The sequence below is a fragment of the Acanthaster planci genome, linkage group LG15, assembly GCF_054643075.1.
Source record: "Acanthaster planci isolate LZ-2023a linkage group LG15, COTS_SCS, whole genome shotgun sequence".
In the NCBI taxonomy this organism is placed as follows: domain Eukaryota; kingdom Metazoa; phylum Echinodermata; class Asteroidea; order Valvatida; family Acanthasteridae; genus Acanthaster; species Acanthaster planci.
The window spans coordinates 11,298,694-11,318,252 of NC_141791.1; the positions used below are offsets into that span (position 1 = coordinate 11,298,694).

At 42.9% G+C, this 19,559-nt stretch overlaps 1 protein-coding gene across 1 annotated transcript; it reads right to left on the bottom strand.

Moving 5' to 3' along the window:
* Nucleotides 1–334: 334 nt before the first annotated feature.
* On the bottom strand, nt 335–19,542 carry LOC110990275 (solute carrier family 22 member 13-like). The gene is made up of 13 exons (XM_087146424.1): nt 14,448–19,542; nt 13,487–13,538; nt 12,488–12,600; nt 11,469–11,896; nt 10,843–10,946; nt 9,079–9,233; nt 8,435–8,603; nt 7,862–8,003; nt 7,349–7,437; nt 5,838–6,046; nt 4,986–5,094; nt 3,835–4,053; nt 335–2,589 (listed from the first exon to the last, which is right to left on the bottom strand). Exons 4-13 carry the CDS (start codon nt 11,880–11,882, stop codon nt 1,710–1,712), a joined length of 2,490 nt encoding a protein of 829 aa, XP_087002550.1. The 5' UTR covers nt 11,883–11,896; nt 12,488–12,600; nt 13,487–13,538; nt 14,448–19,542; the 3' UTR covers nt 335–1,709.
* Nucleotides 19,543–19,559: the final 17 nt, after the last annotated feature.

The window sequence follows — 19,559 nt, forward strand, 5'->3', positions numbered from 1 at the left end:
CAGACGATTGAAAGTAAGGAGTTAAGACACAAAATACATAAAGGTTTTCAGACTGCAAATTTTTGTGACTCGACACGTAAAATCAAAAGAAAAAATAACGACGATTGACCGCAACTAACGTACCTGCGATGGTCGTGTATCTTGTGCAGTGGGTGTGGTTTAAACTGAAGTGGCGTCACACTTACGAACCAGATACTCAATTTACTGTGTCGATTCCGCGGGCGCGTGCGACGAAGTTCAACACAGAGAGCCTCGGTTTCGATGCAGATATGCGCAGACGGCGCTAATGTGAAATCCGTCTATACGTCAAATCGAAATCCCAACCACTTATTCGTAACCTCTTAAATGAAACGTAATACACATTTATTTATTTATTTGAAGGATGCAAAACGAATGCTTGTATTATTGCGAAAATGAAACTAGGTTGTGAGTTGTTTTCAGATCCACTCCAAATTGAAGTTTTAGTTTACAACTTAAACAGCGGATTTTCCGAAATTGGCCAGGAAAATAATACAGAGCTCGTGTGACAGAAAAAGTCAAGAAAAACTGCCACTGGTAAGTATTTCAATGCCCATCGGTGTTACATGACACAATATATGATATCTTATTCAGCACAAAAAGCAAAATCTACGACGTTGGTGACTGAAATAATTGCTTGATAACTTAAATCTAAACTATGCCTTCACAAACAATAGATTACAGGATTTTTAATGAATTACTCTCCATGAATAACCCAGATTCACAGTTAAATGAACCTTAAATTTCCTCAGTTTGTCGAATATTACATTTTCATGTACAATACTTTCTCAAGACATTAATACGGCTGATTATGAAAAAATAAAGACACTTATATAACATTTGGCTTATCCAAAAGGAGCTAAGAATGATATTTCTCTGTCTCAGTCTGTATATTATTGACGTGACAAATGACTGGATAGTTTTAGGTGCATATAATATATATAAGAAGCCTTACGTGAATATGCATGGCAGTAATAGAATTATTGTTTAAAGGATAGTATACCCCGTTAAAAAAGTACTCCACCCGGGCGAAATACTAATCCATTCGGGCGAAATAGGTGTTTCGTCATTCGTTATTATGCCTCCAAACAAAGGTGCGCAGTGACTTAGAATTCAATTTATCCAGTGACCTTCACTTTAATAAATTTACTTTGTATACTTCTTTTTAAACAGCACAGAAGCCTTAAATAAACAATGTAATAATACTTTCCCGGGCAATAATATCACATCCTCAAGCATCGCTACTGAACTATTATTTTCTTGTATACCTTCTAGTACCTTTCACCTCCCCCAAAAAACCTCAGGTCTCACCATCCTTCATCCCACAACAATGCAACTCTTTCACCGTGCATCCAATACCCCAGGCAATTCAAACGTCAGAACTCACTGTTTAACCACTTGTGGTCCAAAGGAACAAAAAACTGGAATTTTTCTTAAAGGCATTTATGGGATCAAGCCTTGCACGACTGAGAAGTCTTACTTTGTGGGCGTGGCTGCTCAGAGGGTTTTGCTTGATCTTTCTTGTTTAATGTAATTTGGTAAGTAGAGAAATGTAGTAGATTTTTTACTAACCCTTTACTAACTGTATCTCAAACATCACATTAATGGTTATCTGAATCACTAAGAGAGTTGGTAGCCTTATCACCGTCATCATTATCTTTCTCACTCGAGTCTACCCTCTCACTACTGTCTTAGTAACCTTTGCTTTCCACATTATCATTGTAATCCCCAACATCATGAATACTAGCATCATCAGCACTTACACCTTTAGCCTTATTACCATTATAAGTATCTTGATCACCTTCATCACAAGCCTTAACACCATCACCATCATGACCCTTCTCACCACCGTCACTGCTGTTTTTATCACCATTGGTGTTTACCTTCTCACCGCCGTGTGAGCGATCTTTGCTCCCTTCAGTTTGATCACCTCCGTCAATAGCCTCATCACTACCATCATCATTGCCACGATCAGAAGCCCCTTTACCTCCATCATCAGCCTTTTCACTTATGTCACAAGCCTTGTCAACACTTCCACCACTTGAACTATCGTCACCACTGCTACTAATTTTATCACCATCATTGCTATCGTGGCCCGAAATATCATTACCACTTTTGGTAGACTTGTTACCGTCATCACAATCAGTCCCAGCCCCATTATCACCCTCTTCTTCAACTGGTTTGTCGACCACGATCAGCACGGTTTCTTCCTCAGGCAGTGATCCCTTGTCAATTTCCCTCGGGTCCTCTATCGAATCGTCCATTCTGCCTGGCGTCTCCGGTGACGATCCTTCCAAAGCGGCGTTGCCTGATATCCCTGGCCCGGGCATGGAGCCGTTCTCCCCCTCGGCTTTCTTCTGCCTGGGTTTCTCCGGGAATTGGCAGGATTTCTCGTTCACGGTCTCGTAAGGTGGGGGAGGTTGGGCGATGCAAGCGTAGTCATCAGTGTCAGGTACGAAGGCAGGGTTAAGAACGTCTTGCCGGTTCACGTCCATGTCTACCTCCTCGACTAACGAATCAGTGTCATGATAGCGGTTGCGACCCCATGCCCATTTCTTCATAAAGTTAAACCTGAATAAAACATCCAAATAAGCCAACTATACCAACCAGATTTTAAAAAATGTATCTCTATGTACTAAATTCGCTATCGTTGCAAAATATAAGGTTTCAGATACATTACATGTTTACAACCTCAAGCAATAGTAACGAGTATACCAACCACTGACGATGAATATCGAAGGGGTCATAATCTTATATGACACCCTCCGAGGCGCCCCCGGCCCCTAAATCACACCCTTCCTCTATGAGGTGATTGTGGTCTCCAGGTCAGTTCCCGGTCATGCCTGAACCTAAACGACTGTTTTATGGTAGGTAATGCATCCCTGAGGTCCCCTCTAACTAGAGTCCATTCATCTGCTATGGAAGTATAAGTAATACCAGGTCACAACCCAAACAGCCGGCCAGTCAACACATGTCTGTCATCAAAGAGATCCACTTCCTGATAGCGACCATATGGGCTCCTTGGGGTGACTGATCTTTCAAGAATTTTAACTCGGCAGTGGTTGGGGTCTAGCCAATGGGAGTTTACAGGCTAGTGGTGTATGCCTGGGATGAGGATTACAAAAAATCTTTGCCAAGTTCGCCCACTGAAAAAAAAGTTATGACCATAAAATGTGGTAAAATGTGTCGATCTCAATGCCCGCGCCGTTGACACCAGGGTTTTAGTCCTAACTGACCTTTGTAGCTTTCTAAGAATTTTCCCAGGAGTATATCACAGTACTCAAATACCTCTTTTTATACAGCTCCCTCTGTAGTTTTTTAATACAGTGCTTAATTATGTTACTCTATCATATCATTAGAGTGATTCCTGCTTGCCTCCATGGGCAGGGGGAGGGGCAAGGGAGGGCGTGCCCCTTTCAAAAAGGGCATGTTTTGGTTCTTGAAAAATAATGAGAAAAAGAGGATTCGCAAGAGAAACTTTACTTCTTTTCCTCCCAACAGCTTGAATAAAGAAATGAAATTTTGCCGTACCCCTCAGAAAGGCAAAAATAAAGTTTCAGAAATTTCCAAATCCCCCCTCCTCCCAATTAACATTTTTTACCCCTCTCTAAAAACTTTGGTTCCGGCTGTCTTTGGAATGCTGGGCTATGACCTTTGGTACTACGCGTGCTTACAGAAACAGCCGGATTCACCTCCACTGATAAGTATGTATCATTCCGTTAATGCTGCACTGGAAAACTAAACCCAGGGTGTCCGTAGACAGATAGATGCCAAAGGGCCAATAGGGAGGCGGGAAAATCAGGTAATACCACTCACTTGCCAAACTCCTCCCCATCTCTCATAGTCTCCGGGAGCTTCTCGCCTTTGGTTTCCGGCAGTGGGATGAGGAGCAGGCCCGCTGTCAACGCCACTGTGCCGAAGACGATCAGGTGAAGGTCGTCGGTGATGTTCTCGTTCTTGGCCAAGTTCAGGATGAGCGGGGCAACGATGCTGCCCACCCGGGCGGTCACGGAGCACAGCCCTATCGCAACGGTCCTTTAAGAGATATCAAGAGTTTTACCAATCGGAGTATTACATTCATGCCACTCACGTTCAAAATGTCCCAATCAGCAGTCTATACAGCCTCTGAATGTGTTAGTGCAATCGTGGCTTTTGCAAAGAAACGGTTGGCGAACTAAGGCCGTCAATACAACAACAAACAACAACAGCATTAAATGACTGCATTAAATGATCAACAGTACTGCTAATTAATAAATCAGAGAGCCTCTCTCTTTATATATGGAGCAAATGTGTATTTTCAGGTAAAAGTTGCCGCCGACCAATTGCAAAGTACAGCGGCTAATGTTTGCTTTACGAAAAACCGTACATGTATTTTTAATAGGAAAATCAAAGTTTGGATGAGAAAAAGCACCTTGTAGTAACTTTGTAGTAATGGTTTTGCACCGCTCTGCTGGCTCCTGTTGGCTCTTGGCTCAGGAAACATTAACTTGTTTAATATTCACTGAGATGAGGAAATAAAATGGCGCGACTACACAACCAGACAGGCTTACTCAGTTAACTGACTGGTTTCATTTTAATTCTGGAATTTTTAATCTGGTGTGGAACCTTTAAATTTAGTAAGTAAATCACAAGCCACCTCCTTCAATATCAAAATGAAATATCGTGACAATGTTTCTTACCTCAACTTTCAAGGAGTAGGTAAGGTGTTGCGTTCTGAGAATTGGAAAGCGGATAACTTTGATAGTGGATCTTGTGGATATCGGGTTGTGAGGAAAGTGGATAGTGTGGCTAGTGCATATAGTGGATAGTGGATACTGAGGATAGTGGAGGCTGAAGGCTGCAACGTAAAATCCAGGTCGCCCAATAATCACAAACAATCTTTTTCAGTACTAACAAATGAGTCTTCAGCTGGACATTGCCAAAAATGTCCAGCCCGTGCTGAGGACCTTTTACGTTAGCTGACTTACCGGACTGGTGTAGGGCAGAGCTCACCTGTCCAGAGATAGACGATGTTGAATGTGGCCGTTATACAGAATTTCCCCACCATGGCTACAACCGTTCTTGCAACTGCATTCTCTGTTGATTGAACCAGGAAAGTCGATGACTGAATATGCCTGTCACTTAAATACCAAATTCTACACAGTTTTCCCTAGTCAAAATGTGTATACCCAAACCCCATTGAAAACAACCCCACACACACTCTTCAAAAGGTACATTCCTCTTTCTGGGAAAGCGCATGCACCTTTTCTTTAAACTGAATTGTGAATGCTATAATTTTGGTATTCAACTTGGGTAAAGTTGTGAAAAGGTATCCAAATGTTCCTGGATAGCGGTATTTATTGAACACATATTGAATTTTAGAAAACCCATTACAATCAACAGTCACTGAAAATTTTGCTAAAGAGGGGCTTTGGTATAATTTTGCCAAAATCAGCGCAGTGAATCGAAGAAGCAATAACATAAATACCTTGCAAAGGTTCAAAATTCTGCGCAAAAGTGTTCACAACTTACTGTGACAGTAAAGTGGAATGCTATAGCATTGCTCATCATAACTACAACTTTTCAACCCACTGCTGTTATTGACATGTGATACTCTCGTATGAGTTTGTAACCGATGGTTTATAATTTAATTCCTTCATGTCGGTGTTAGTACACTTATAATGCACAGCTTCGGAAAGACATAACGAGTGGGACAAGCGCTAACCATCGCTATGAAATTGATGTTGGTGCTTTGCATGATGTACTGGGGCCTAGGGCCCATGACGCACTCAGTCCAACATAAACCCTAACTCTCTAACAAAGTTCCCTTGTGCCGTTACCTATGAAGATCGTGGCTAGGCAGGCGGCGCCCCCTATCAGCTCCAGGATGATCATGTTCATCTTGCGGCCGAAGACTCGCACACCGACGGTGGCGTAGATCAGGGCGGGGATCTCGACTGCCCCGAAGAGGAAGAAGGTCCAGTACTGGTCGAAGCCCAAGGACTGCGTACTGAAGGCCAGGCCGTAGTACACCATGCTATTCGTCATCCTGAGTAAACCAGTACAAGTATAATATACATAGAAACACTATGGATCTAATGATTTGCCATATGGGCCTTGGGCGGGACCAAGAGAGGGCACTATTTTCTTCGCAACGGGGGCTCCTTTAGTCGAAGCTGAGCTTTGCTGGTACAAGTAGAACACTCACGAATGCATGGGCCTAAATCCTGGGAGGGGTGGATACATCCATTTTCGGGGAAGGGAGGGGAATAGGCCATGTGGTGAACCCAAATCACTGTTGTGAGGGTTCATTAAGATTAATTTTGTTGTTTTGTCGCTTCGTTGTTGATTTGGTAAACGACTATATGCCAGTAAGTCAACTTTGGCTTCATAATTTGCTTAGCTCACAGGCCCATAGCCGGGGAGGGATATAATAACAATCCATTCGCACGCTCTTGGTTTGGACTGCTTTTCTCACACCGTAACGATAGACAGCGCTACTTTAAAGTGAAGATGGGAGTGTAAAAACAGCATTTCAGCCAACTGCACTGCAAAATCTGGGGTGTTAAATTCAACACCCCGGTGTTATCAGAGGACTACACCAGCATTCCACTCGTGCTGAAAGGTTTGGTGGTATTTGGTGTTACCTTTAACACCCTCCCGTGCACTGTAACACTTATAGGTGTGCAAAGTAACACCAGCGGTATAAAAGTAACACCATAATGTGGTCATGTTATAACACTTTAAAAATCTTGATTTTAACACCACAGATTTTGCTGTGTACCCGTAGCCTTTTTAAATTTGAGGCTTCATTTTGGGGCCTTGCACACGCTTCCCCAAAAAAAAGAAAGTGAATTGACCAAAAATCGCCTTATCTTTGAACGGCAACAACAGCACAAGTATAAGCATGGCTGCCGCAGCAGCTGCAACAACAGCAACAGCACAAGTATAAGCATGGCTACTGCATCAGCTGCAACAACATCAACAGCAATAGTATAAGCATGGCTACTTCATCAGCTGCAACAGCGACAGCAGTAGTATAAGCATGGCTACCGCAGCAACTGCAACAACAGCAACAGCAATAGTATAAGCATGGCTACCACATCAGCTGCAACAACAGCAACAGCAATAGTATAAGCATGGCTACCACATCAGCTGCAACAACAGCAACAGCAATAGTATAAGCATGGCTACCACATCAGCTGCAACAACAGCAATAGTATAAGCATGGCTACCACATCAGTTGCAACGACAGAAACAGCAATAGTGTAAACATGGCTACCGCAGCAGCTGCAACAGCAACAGCAAAAGTATCTGCAAAAGATGTGTTTTGAAATTAGTAACAACTCACCAGTTGAACTGCAAGATGAGGGTTCTGAAACACAGGTTGGGGGTTCGGTACAGATCAATGAACGAGGGCAAGTGTCCTTTTGACGATTCCTACCAAAAAAGGTTAGTACGTAATTTATGATAAGCTTGCCTTTGGGTTTTAAACAAGGCATTCAATCAGTCAGTCCCCTGACTGAATGAATCAGAGTGCAAAGAATTTCTAATTCTCAGCAAAACTCTAACAAACGAGTACGCCAGGAGCAGACAAAACCTGGCCAACAACTACCGACTTCAAATCTTTTCGGTGGTTTCATCAACACATTACAGATCCTGCCAATGGAATGTGACCGATTTCCACTTCAGTGAACCGCGCTCACTGAAATTCTCCCTAAAGAACACACACACATCATCAAGCCAAGATGATGTTGATAAGAAAACCAAATTTTACTCTATCTAGTACCATTTTCAAGAGTGAGGTGTGTAATTGCCTGGGTATGTCCTGCCAAGGAACACGTGCGCCTGGCATTAGTCTCACCTTATAGTTTTCGATCTCCTTCTCGTCAAAGATCTTCTCCGGCAGGGTCTTTTTGTTCCACTTGCCCACCTTCCTGATGACCTCCTCGGCCTCCTGCACTCGGCCCTTGGACAAGAGCCATCGGACGGACTCGGACAGACCTCTGCAAGGAGGAAGCGACACAAGTACAGTGTCACGTTTGATGGAAACTAACTGATCGGTGTACGCACCAGGGCACACAGACAGTTTGTATGCAATAGCAGCACACTACTGTACACATAATGAACAACTTTTTAGTTTCAGAAATCTGAAACTGGTGCAACTGTTTCTGTATTCAGCTTTGGCACACCGCAGAGATGGAATTTGTACGATTCTTGCATTGCCCTTTTTGCCTAGTTAGACTGTATTTTCTGTTTCCTTTTCGGTCCGGTTTATGTTTACGGTGTGTTGGTAGTGTTTACGTAATCAGTACGACTTGGAAAGGGTGGAACGGCGACCAAAGACGTGCTAGTGACCTTAAAAGGATTAAGTGGCGTACATGACACTGCGACGGTGACGTGGAAATCCTGTCTGAAATATCCAACTTCTACTTACAGCACCAAGAACACGCTGAGGAAAACTGGAATGATGGGTATGAACGCCAGTACTCGCCACTGTCTTATCCCCATGGCAACGAGGGCGACTGTCATATATCCCAATGAGTACGAAACTCCTATGAAAACCCCGGCCACAATGCGCCATTTGGCAGATACAAACTCATTTACTGAAAACAAATCAAAAGGTAACAGTCAAAGGAAAAAGTTCTTATTCGTCCTAGATCTTGCTACAGTAACGGTCTTCCTATGTTCTACTTTGTTACTGCAGTAACAATCAATCAGTTAGGATCGTGCAGTTGGTGATTTTGTTTCGTACGATGTATTTCGTGTTTTGCTGTTCACTGTAAAAATCATGCCACAGTCATGCTTGCAAAAAGTGCTTCTCCTGTATTTGTTTTAATGGGCCACATATTCGCTAGTTAAGGGCAGGTTGGGAAACTGTGTGGAAACTGCATTTCAAAAACAAGGGGATTTCCTTTGCTAGAAAATATCGTGCAGTAAAGAGTGGATCGCTTAAGAAGTTTACCCATGATATCACTTTTTGCGAGGAGGATGGGTTGTTTCCAATCGCTTGGCATTTTGTGCTCTCTAATGTTCAGGCACCGCCTGAATAGCAAACAGAACTGTGTGTTTTTCACTTACCCAGAACGTATGCAGGGATCCAGCGACCCAGCTGCCCCGTTCCAGTGATAAATCGCACAATGTAGTAATGCCAGGTGGCGCTTGTGAAGGGCGTGGCCAGGACGCCTAGAAACCACACCACCACTGCCAGCATCAGCGCTCTTTTACGCCCCCACCTGCAGAAATAGTTGAACCATTTCAAATCCGCTGCTGGTACCTGGTCCCCTTGAAGGGCAAATCTCATGACTGTGTGCAACCTGATTTGTGACTTTTGGAAATAACGAACGCGTCTATAGACTAATCCGATTATAACTACGTCCGCGCTGCACTCACACGCAAATTCATAAGCTTGACGTGCGACTGGCAAATGACGACACCCTATTGGTCAAAGAGGCGTGTAACGCGCGCGTACCACCTGTCCAGAGTGCTGCGTCACCGCAGTAATGGCTTCTCATTCTGGTTGTGGAATTACACTTCAGAAGCCGCCAGATAGTGGCTTTTTGCATTTCTCGTAGACTTATGTATTTTTTTCCAGATGCAGCCAAATAATTTGGATGCATTTTATTACAACAAATTTGTTGAAGGATGCTTGGGCGACGCAGAGCAGCGCTGGCAGTGCTCTGCCTTCATCGTGATGGTTCTGGCCCGCGCTTCCGTTGAAACAAGGTCGCAGTTCAAACGTTGAACTTCTACTGTGCTTAGGCCTATGCGTTAAAAATAATCCCCCAAAATTGGAAATAAATACGGAATAAAGTCAATGTTTCAAGTGGAGCGATAATGTCACGGTGCTTTATGAATTTAGGAAATCTTCCATATCCTGCCGAATGGACAAATCGAGAACACATGTGAGGTTAAACCTTATTAATAAGATTTGCAGATAACCTCGTTAAAAAACCTCTGATTTTATTAGTAATGATAAACATTTCAATATTAAAAGCAGAATGTTATAAATTTAAACATTACTCTTCTTAACGAGGTTCGATAGTAATCGGCTTGAATGACACTTTTTGAGTGGTTTTGTTGTTACGGATTTTACGACTGTCTGCGTTGCCATGATAAGTGTTCATTTCAAGAAAATGTAAGGAACGAGCCTGCATGCCCCTACTATTGAGTTCTTAAAACTTTGGATTTTTGAGTGCAGGCCAGTTAGATCAGCACTGGTAAAGGGTACATCTACTTCACTCAACCCCGCCTCCTAATATGGTCCAGCAGTGAGCAGTGTGATGCATACAAAATGCGCGGTGTGTTTATGGATCGTTGTGTGAAGAACGGAAGGGTAATGAGTAAAAGGTAGGATTGGGGGGGGATAGTCGGTTACATGGTCGATCCCCCCCCCAAAGTTGGTCTCGAGAATTGGAGAGATAATGGATCACTGCGGACGACTTTTGCTAGGAATATCTGATCGAGAAAGGCAAATGTATGTGTTTGTGCTGCATTCAAAAACCCATGAATGAGTAGGAGTGCTGTAAGGCACACAGGGTCGTATCTTCATTGGTAATCCACGCAAAGTTGTAGAAATATTGTCTAAATTAAGCAGTAATATATCAAAAACACTTTTTGCATTTCGTGAAGTAACAGCAGCATTCTGTTTTATATCATACATTAAAGGGGTTTTTGTCACTGTGTGAAAACATCAACCCACTGAAAAATTTGCCCAACACTTGTGAATTACGGCTGAGGTACACGTAGGTAATCAAGGAAGGTTTTAATTGTCAAATTGATAGAAATAGATGAACGTATCACTGCGATAAAACATCACTTCAGACTTAAAATAATTTCGCTCACCAATCAGATATGACACCAAAAAGGAAAGAGCCGGCCATGAAGCCGCCGAAGAAGACTGACGTCATGATGTTTGTCGCGCCCCCATCCTCACAAACAAGGTTCCACTGACCACATGAAAGCAACAACAGTGAACTATTACTTTCATTAGCGTAGCATTTGGGGTTGGGACTACCCCCCCCCCGAAAGTTGTTTGTCAGGAGTGCCCACCCTGCAATAGGCCTCTTGCAAGTTGAATTTGAATAAAATCTGGTACACTGTGTTATCTAATTGCATAGAAACGTACCAATTTGAATTCCCCAGACTAAAGACACTGTTGCTATACCTCGAGATGTTTGCTGTTGATTTTTGCTTTTGCATAGCAACCACCATCCCTGGAATGGACTGGTTCCTCTGTGCCGTTCTTATATCCATTGAGAACAGTGTATTGCCTTTTACACACAGGATTGTGCGAGTGACGTAGTCACTTCGGCACTCTACAAGATGAGGTTAAATCTTTGCATTAGGCCTCATGCAGAATTGTATAATCAACTTGTTTTATAATCATATACACAGCTAATAAATGTACGATGTCCTTTCCCTTCAACCACAAAGCTCTCGAATTCACAGTACACAGCAATTATACGTACGTCCATGATAATGGTCGTTTCAAACTGGCTTGTGTTGAATTCCCATCCGTTTTTGCAGGCCACTTTGGAGGCATTGTAGTCGGTGTGGTTGATGTAAGGGTTGAATTCTAGCCCCTCGGGCAGGTCCCACTGGCGGCAGTTGTCGTAGTAGTACGGGTCTTTCTCTGGGTAGTTTTCGGCGGGCGGAATGCTGACTCGCTTCACGGCCTCCGTGCACTCCTCCGGCGTGTTCAACCCAAACGCGGTGCAGTTAGGGCTGAACGTCTTGCACCAGTGGTCGCTCTCGCCGGCGTAGAATGCGTGCTGCAGGGTGGTGAACGCCCCCAAGTAGTTGACTAGGTTCAGGAAGAAAAAGGCGTACCACTGGTACCTTCCGAACCCGCCTAGGATCTCCAAGACCTCGTCAAATTTCATCCTGATCTGTGATTCTTTTCGAACAAAATTGAGTGGATTACCATTAAATTAGGAACCCGTTTTGATGAACTTCTGCTGTGCTTTTTTCACTGCTCAGGGGGTGTATTCTATTTTGGTTTTCGTCTCTTTTTAGCATGTTTGCAGCCTCGCGTTTGTTATCTCTCCTATATCAACCAGGAACAATTCAGTTTTAGTCGCCCATCTTTTAAGGTCAAATGCGTGGTTCTGTGCTTGATCAACGAATGCCACAAAAACAGGCCAAAGCAAATCAAACACAGATATATTTTGACTTCAGTTTTGATGTGCAGGTAAATTTCTCTTTGTTCAGAATTTGCACGATACCGTTAATGGAGGCGAAAATCTGCACTCAACCCTTGAACTGATCTTTGATAACAGCAGCGCATAGATTTCATATTCATTTGTGTAATGACTGCCCGCTAAGTGGGTAGTAAGCATTTCTTGTTTACTTTGTCATTTCCAAATAAACATTAACAGAACAACTCCATTCGGAAGAGCTTTTTATCAACCTAACCTGTACATGCCACAAAACAGAAGAAATAGTCACTGACAGCGTGCGCAAAATAAAAAACAATTACGCCACTTACGACTCAACGCAATCGCTCAAGGCAAACGGCCAGACTTGTGACCCTCGAATCCACACCCAGGCTGAAGTATTGGTGATATTGTTTTCCAACAATCCGTCTCGTCTGCACTGTAACTAATGTTAACAAGGAGCAGATGAAGAATAAATGGATCCACAGTAGCACTGCTGCTGTATTTTGGCCCTAATTGTTGAAAAGATAAACGTGGTTTTTAGTGGGGAAACAAGATTTTATTTTCCTGAGCCGCCACACCCAAACATTCCTGAAGTCAGTCAACCTTACCAGAATGATGGGCTGAGTGCCAGTTGAGTTGTTATTGGTAGATGTAGCCACTTATGTATTAATTTGAATAATGAATATTTATGAAGGGTATAGTACACAAAACATGTTGAGTTCTTTGGAATGAGGCGTGGCAGTGCTGGAATCTTTCCTTCGGGTTTAGAAGAAAAGATATGGGTTGATGTGATCAGTTCATTGCTGGATTCCGAGGAGAGGGCAGCGGCCAGCCTCGATGAATTGTAGTCGTGAGTCGAGTTAGTCTTGAGATGAGTGACTTCTAATTATGGAACTAGAATAAACTACATGTACGTTCAGACTGAAAGCCAGGAAACGCCCAGTTCCTGGGTTTTACGTCAAGAGGAAGAGGGAGTCGGTTGACCGGTGGTGACAGAAAGGTTGGACCGCGGCGGTGGGACGCAGAAACTTGCTGAGTCAGCCACAGGCCACAGAAGCCGACTACAACGCGAGAAACAGAAGCAACATGGTGGCGGGACATTGAGGCGCTCATCACCTCATTTCTATTGTAATTAAAAACAATGTTAATGTAAGAAATGATCCTTATTTTGTGTTCTTTTATAAATAAATGTAAATATTGTACAGGCAAAACAAATTTCCAGCAACAGGTGTGTATATATTCGTGTCTAAGCTACCAAAGGTATGTCCCCAAGGGTAGGATAACTCTACGGGTGTCACAGGGTGACAATGTAGGCTCATGGAACTCACCCAGCGCCTTGTCTTCACAAGACTAGTGGAAGGTTACATGTCCATGCGCTACCTGTAATGCAGCATTACAAAATTACCCAATCTGAAAACATGTAATGTAGTGTGGGAAAACAGAATTTTTATACTTGCTTTAATACAAGCACCGTTGTGCATCAAGTGTGGTCAACAATACTCCCTTTGATGAACGCCGCTGTATCTGGGCAGATGACCCTTCACGCATATAAACAAAAGGTCCTTCCGCTATCTCTAAAATAAATTTAACTTACGATATTCCTCGTAAATAAGTGGAAATATGTAATGGAGACGTTTGACTAATATAGAAACACTTTTTTGGAATCTATAAGATAGTTCAAGGGATCATTTGTGTACTTTACCTATTTGAAAGTGCGTGTAGTTTAATTGCGGATCAATAACTTGACTCTCTACGAGTGTTTGGCCACAGGACGGGGTGCTCGCTGTCTCTGTCTTTGACAGCTGCTGAGCACAGACCACAAGTGCCTCCGACCGGTTTTGGTCAGAATTCCATATTTGGAAGGATTTCTATGTATGATACACCCATACGAACGGTAAGCTTATTGTTGCTTATACCTTTGAGTAATGGAATTTGGGCTGAAGGAATCACTATGTTGCTTAAAAGAGGCTGTTTTTGTTAACGTTTTGGAAACATTCTGACGTGTGTATCAGACATGTGCGTGTAGTGCATAGTGCAACCAACCAGTACCCGTTCGCGTACATGTAGGCCTATTGTTTACCGCAGTATAGTCTTGACTGAGAGCGAGAGCTACTGGCTTGGGGTGTTTTCTTCGGTTCAACATTGGGTTAAACCTAACAGTCCTCGGTCCTCCAACAGGTGAAGGATTGAGGACTGTTAGGGTTAATGCCACGTCCGCTTTCTCACCACTGGATTGGCCACTGATGTTGCATGGTGATAATAGATAAGAGTACAGTACACCACAGATACCTTGTCCTGGTGTTGAGTTCCGTTTGAGTGGTCCACACCCTCGTCACCCGAGGTGGATTACCTACCCCCTCCTTGGCAGGAGCAGACCCGCCCATGTTCCACGACAGTAGTGAAAATGTCAATTGAATACGGAGAACTACAAGCGCATAAGTTCATTTAAATGTAAGTTGCAGAGGTGCACACAGAGGTGAAAGGGTTTGCGCATAGGCAGTAAATTCTGATACATACATGTACGCGATGCATGCCAAGATCGCTGAGCAACCCGGTCAGAGGTCACGGAAAGTTGCGAATTACCCACAGCGTACGGTGGTGTCACTGCAATGCATGCACGATGTACAGTACATGTACATGTACACGGTACAACATACTTAGGAAACACGTGGACAATTGACTTATGATAGGAATCACGAGTAAGGCAAAGAAAAGCTCCCCATGTTCATTTGAAAGTAATTGTAAAACGATTATAAAAGGAATACTAACTGACTTGGTACTCTTTAAAAACAAGGATGAGCCAACGAACGGCGCAGAACACCTTCCCTCTGACAAGGCTAAAATCCGACAAAACGGGCAGAATTGTGGCTCACTGGCGCTCGCGCGCCCATGTCTTCCGAAAGAATGAGAAGAAAGGTGGAGCGTCTGAAGATGCTAATTAATATTCATTATCCTTACAAGTTCCCTGCTTGAGGACCCTTGCCCTCAAAAGGTCCAAATCAGTAAAACGTACTAGTATCTATCAGGATGTACCAAGAAAACTTTCTGCATCCATGTGCCAACATTACTCTGATGTCGGAGGACACTGAAACTGTAACCTTGAACAATTAACATTTATACAAAACCAACCGGTAAATCGTTACAAAACTTTAAAACGTTGCAAGAATCATGAGCTCATGCCGTCTAGAGCATTGTACACTTCTTCGAGATCACCGATATGTGATCTATACAACAAATATAGGCAAGATGCAAATTCAGGTTGGGTGGGCGAGCACTATGTCCTGCGAAGTAGGCTACCTCAACCGCATACTAATACGAGGGTACAATACCTATAATGTATCTATCCAATTCTCAGACTGATTCAGCTACAATTAATTAACCAACACAGAGCCTGATCATATCATATCATAAGACACACATAGACACACCATATCCTGCAAGGCAGGCTACCCATCGCAACGCTTACAAGGCGAGAAAAAAACTGTAAAAATCTAGTAACTTCTCATTAACCATCTCTGGAATTATTGATATTTGAGACATGGAAAGTGATAAACTAACGGTCAAAAAGCTTTGAAGCAAACAAAAAACATTCATGAATTTCGTTTCACATTGATCAAGTTCTTTGGAGTAACCCTTTTAAAACAAAGTGGATGTAAACAAGCAACTTGCCATATATACTGCATGTGAAACAAGAGCTAGTCATATATGGGTAATGCATACTTCAAAGGGAAGTCATATAAATCCTGATTTGGCAGGTTCCCCTTTTTGGTGCTCTGTTCAGGAAATGCAAAGCAAGGTCATTTGGAAATCTAAATAATTGCCTAAGTTTACAAAAAGTAACTGTACCCCATCTTCAAAACTTCTTTCAATTATAGGAAGTGAACCAACATCTAGCAATGGGTCGAATATGATGAATTCTCCAACAATGTCTCGCATTAGGGCTGACCAATAAAAAATCAATACAAGGCTGTCAGAGATTAAAATGAATTGGACACACAATACAATTTGTGCAACGAGCATATACCTTACATATACTTTACATACCCAGGACAACAGCTGGAGATTTAAAGCCCAAAACGGCAAAATCACTTCCAATAACATCTATAGGAAACAGACTTTAAAAATTCTCAATCAGTCACTGTTACATCTCGGGTGCACTGTACCCGGAGATGTCAAAAAATCTGACATACCCAATTAAAGGGCGAGAATAAACAGCTGAATATTATCAACTGCAGAAAGTCCTGCGCAAATGATAACCGATAGGAAACATAACGCTAACAATCTCTTACAAGCTTAAAAGCGAAAAAAAAAAACACTTTCAATTTGTATGGTACAAACAAAACTAAGTGGCGAATGTTAATTAGAAAACTAAACATTTCCTTAAAATAGAAGGTCTCGCGGGTAAACTGCACGGTGACAAAGTCTAACAAAGTCCTATATACGGGGTCATATACAAATACCCACTAAATAGTGAGAACATCAGAAGTTGGAACTTAAACAATTGTAACATGGCAGCAGCTAAACGTTGGAAGTGACTAGATACTAACCCGTGAAACCTGGTCTGCTATTTTTCTCAAGACTCTTAGAGGGTTCATGCTTGGACTATGTTTACAACGTTAGCAGCTACACGAAACACAAAAATTCCCGTCACATATTTGGGGCACTGACTTTGGAAATTATGCAAAACATCCCGATGCCAAATGTAATGTAGTGAAAATGTCAGTTGAATACAGAGAACTAGCAGTGCATAAGTTCATTTAAATGTCAGTATATTTGCAGAAGTGAGCACAAATCGTTAAAGGTTTTGCACTCCTTCATGATATGCAGTAAATTCTGATAAATGCACGATGCATGTCAAGGTCGCAAGCAACCCGGCCAGAGTTCACGGGGAGTGGCGAATTACCCACAGCGTACTCTGTGGTATCACTGCAACGCATACACGATCTACAAACGTTCGCTACGAAAAACGTGGACAAAACTGACTTATGACAGGAGTAAACGTACGGCAGAACACCTTCCCTCTGACAAGGCTAAAATCTAACAAAATTGGCCCAACTGTGGCTGACTGGCGCTCGCGCGCCCGTGTCTTCTGAAAAAACGAGAAGAAAGACGGAGCTCGAGCGTCTAAAAACGCTAATTAATACTCATGATCCATACAGAAATAATCTCCATCAAATGAAAATGGGACTCATGATCAATCTTGAAGTGTGGAAAGGGTGGGAGTTCTAGTTCGGCTTGGTCCTACTCATGATATTGATCGAAAAACAAGAACAAACAAACTTTGACTATGCAATGTTGATTAAATTCTATATTGAGACGACATTTATTTGGTCTCAGAGGGAGACAAAGCCAAAACCTAAATAGTTTTTTGCTCTTGCATAAAAATATATCGAGGGGGTCAGTCGAACGAAGATTCTATTTTTTCCTGCAGGTGTAAAACAGTACACATAGTGCACACACTGGTTCACCCTCGTTTTTGTCTTTTAAGTATGGAAAGGATGGCCACTTGCCTCAAATATAGCCCTCGTTTATTACTTTTTCATTCAGATGAGGAAGAAATACTTCGAAAAACATGTAACGAAATGCAAGATCCTGTAATCTGGTTTTAGGGACTCGGTTGGCGAGACACTGGCAATTTCGAGGAGGCTGTAATTGTATTTGTTGAGTAAATCAGACACATTGCCTCTTCAACATATGTATGTGATGTAGTGAGCCGTTATGCCACATGCACACACAGACGCACTGTTATCGCGAAAGAAAGCTTCTAAGCTTCCACCAAGCTTCTAAGCTTCCAACCACCGTATTTCTTCTTAATTTCTTTGGATTTCCTGTCGGCCCAACGACAATGGGAACTGTTGAAGGAACGGAACACCAAAAGGTACAGACTGATTCGCTGACGGTGTCCCAGTCACTCAGGCGCGCATCTCTAAACTTGACGAGCGCGTGGTTTGGTTAGCAGTGCGCTCCATTGGCTGATGAGGAAGCATTCAATGTGTGCGTTCGATTAGCTTCCCTGAATACACCAGTGTTACACCAAGGGAAGCCTCGAAATGAGGCGAATCGAGCGATGCAGTGTATTCTCCCGGGCATTCTCGGAAAAAGGTCAAGTCCCCACCTCGTTCCACCATGTCCATGCTCGAACAGTCCATCTGTGACTTCATTACCTTGGGCAGCCTCCACAGACCCGCTCACCAGCGGAGGTAGTGGTGGCTGACACCAGGGCAGGCACGGAGATCACGCGATGGCAAAACGAACGCTCTCGTGTAAGTTTGACTTACACGTGTAAGCTAATCGAACGGTACCCAATGTTCATCTCTTTTGTCCACGTGCGTGGGGACACTGCGCAGGAATGGCTCCTGATTATTGTCACCGAATCGGTCTATAGATACTGAGGGCTCTGAACTCCAAATAAACGAAAGGTAACCAGGCGTTTCCTTGATGGCAACGACGTGCAACCTCATGATTTTACGGCAAAACCCCTGGAAATGTCCAAAACTCTAGACGGAAAGAATGTTGCATCTGATCTTTTTCACTTTCTTTTGTTTATGAACTATTTGATATGCAGCATACACCAGCATTGAGGAATTGTGTTAACCCTACGCTGCAAATGTGTTTTTCCCCCAGTAACTATTTATATGGGGACTGTGGTGACGCCGGTCTTATAATCCCATTATTATTAATTTTTCAACGTAGATTTTCTTCTACATGATTTTCAGTCCCTACATGGATGTCCTCTGCACCCTCAAACCATTAAATCCGAAAAAAAACCAGGAAAAGGTATTGAGCTTTGACCCGACAGTAGTTCTATGTTTGCTTTCCAGTAACTGCTCCGAAGGGTGACAAGGCACATGAAATAAACTTTGGCTTTGCTAGTTACCGGGGTACAATTACCCAGGTATGTGCCTTCTGGAAAGCCACAGAGCTTCCACGAGGCCCGACAGCCTTCAGAAGGTCGTGCATGGGTCACAGGCAAGACCTGGGCAAGCCAGGCACCAGTTGACGTTAAAAAAAGAAAAAAAAAGGATGACTCAAATCTGGACGATCTTTGCACACAGATGAATTGCACTTGGCCAGGGACCGGCTTGATTTTTTTCCCTGCTTAGGGAAGGCCCCGTAGTTAAAGGTGACTAAACCAGGCTGTTCAGCATGAACAGAGGTAGGATTACATGGGGGTGATTGCATTTGTCGGTTTTTTATCTATTAATTAGCAAAAGCGGCGTACACAGGAGACGTCAGTGAATTTAGGCTATTATGACATGCCCTCCCAACCAATGAGGAGGTCTTTCTATGCATGGTGGATAATGCAATATACAGCCGACTCATGTTGGTACGAACTCAACTATGAAGAAACTGCAGTTATAAAAACACACATCGTCAGTCCCAGCGAAAAAACGCACATTT

Bases quoted from the DNA above. Each gene is read 5' to 3' on its own strand.
- LOC110990275 (XM_087146424.1), bottom strand. From the start codon at position 11,882: ATGAAATTTGACGAGGTCTTGGAGATCCTAGGCGGGTTCGGAAGGTAC. The intron at 5,095-5,837 runs GTAACGGCACAA...TTCAATCAACAG, and splicing joins CCTAGCCACGATCTTCATAG to AGAATGCAGTTGCAAGAACG. The intron at 2,590-3,834 runs GTGAGTGGTATT...TGTTTTATTCAG, and splicing joins GATGGGGAGGAGTTTGGCAA to GTTTAACTTTATGAAGAAAT.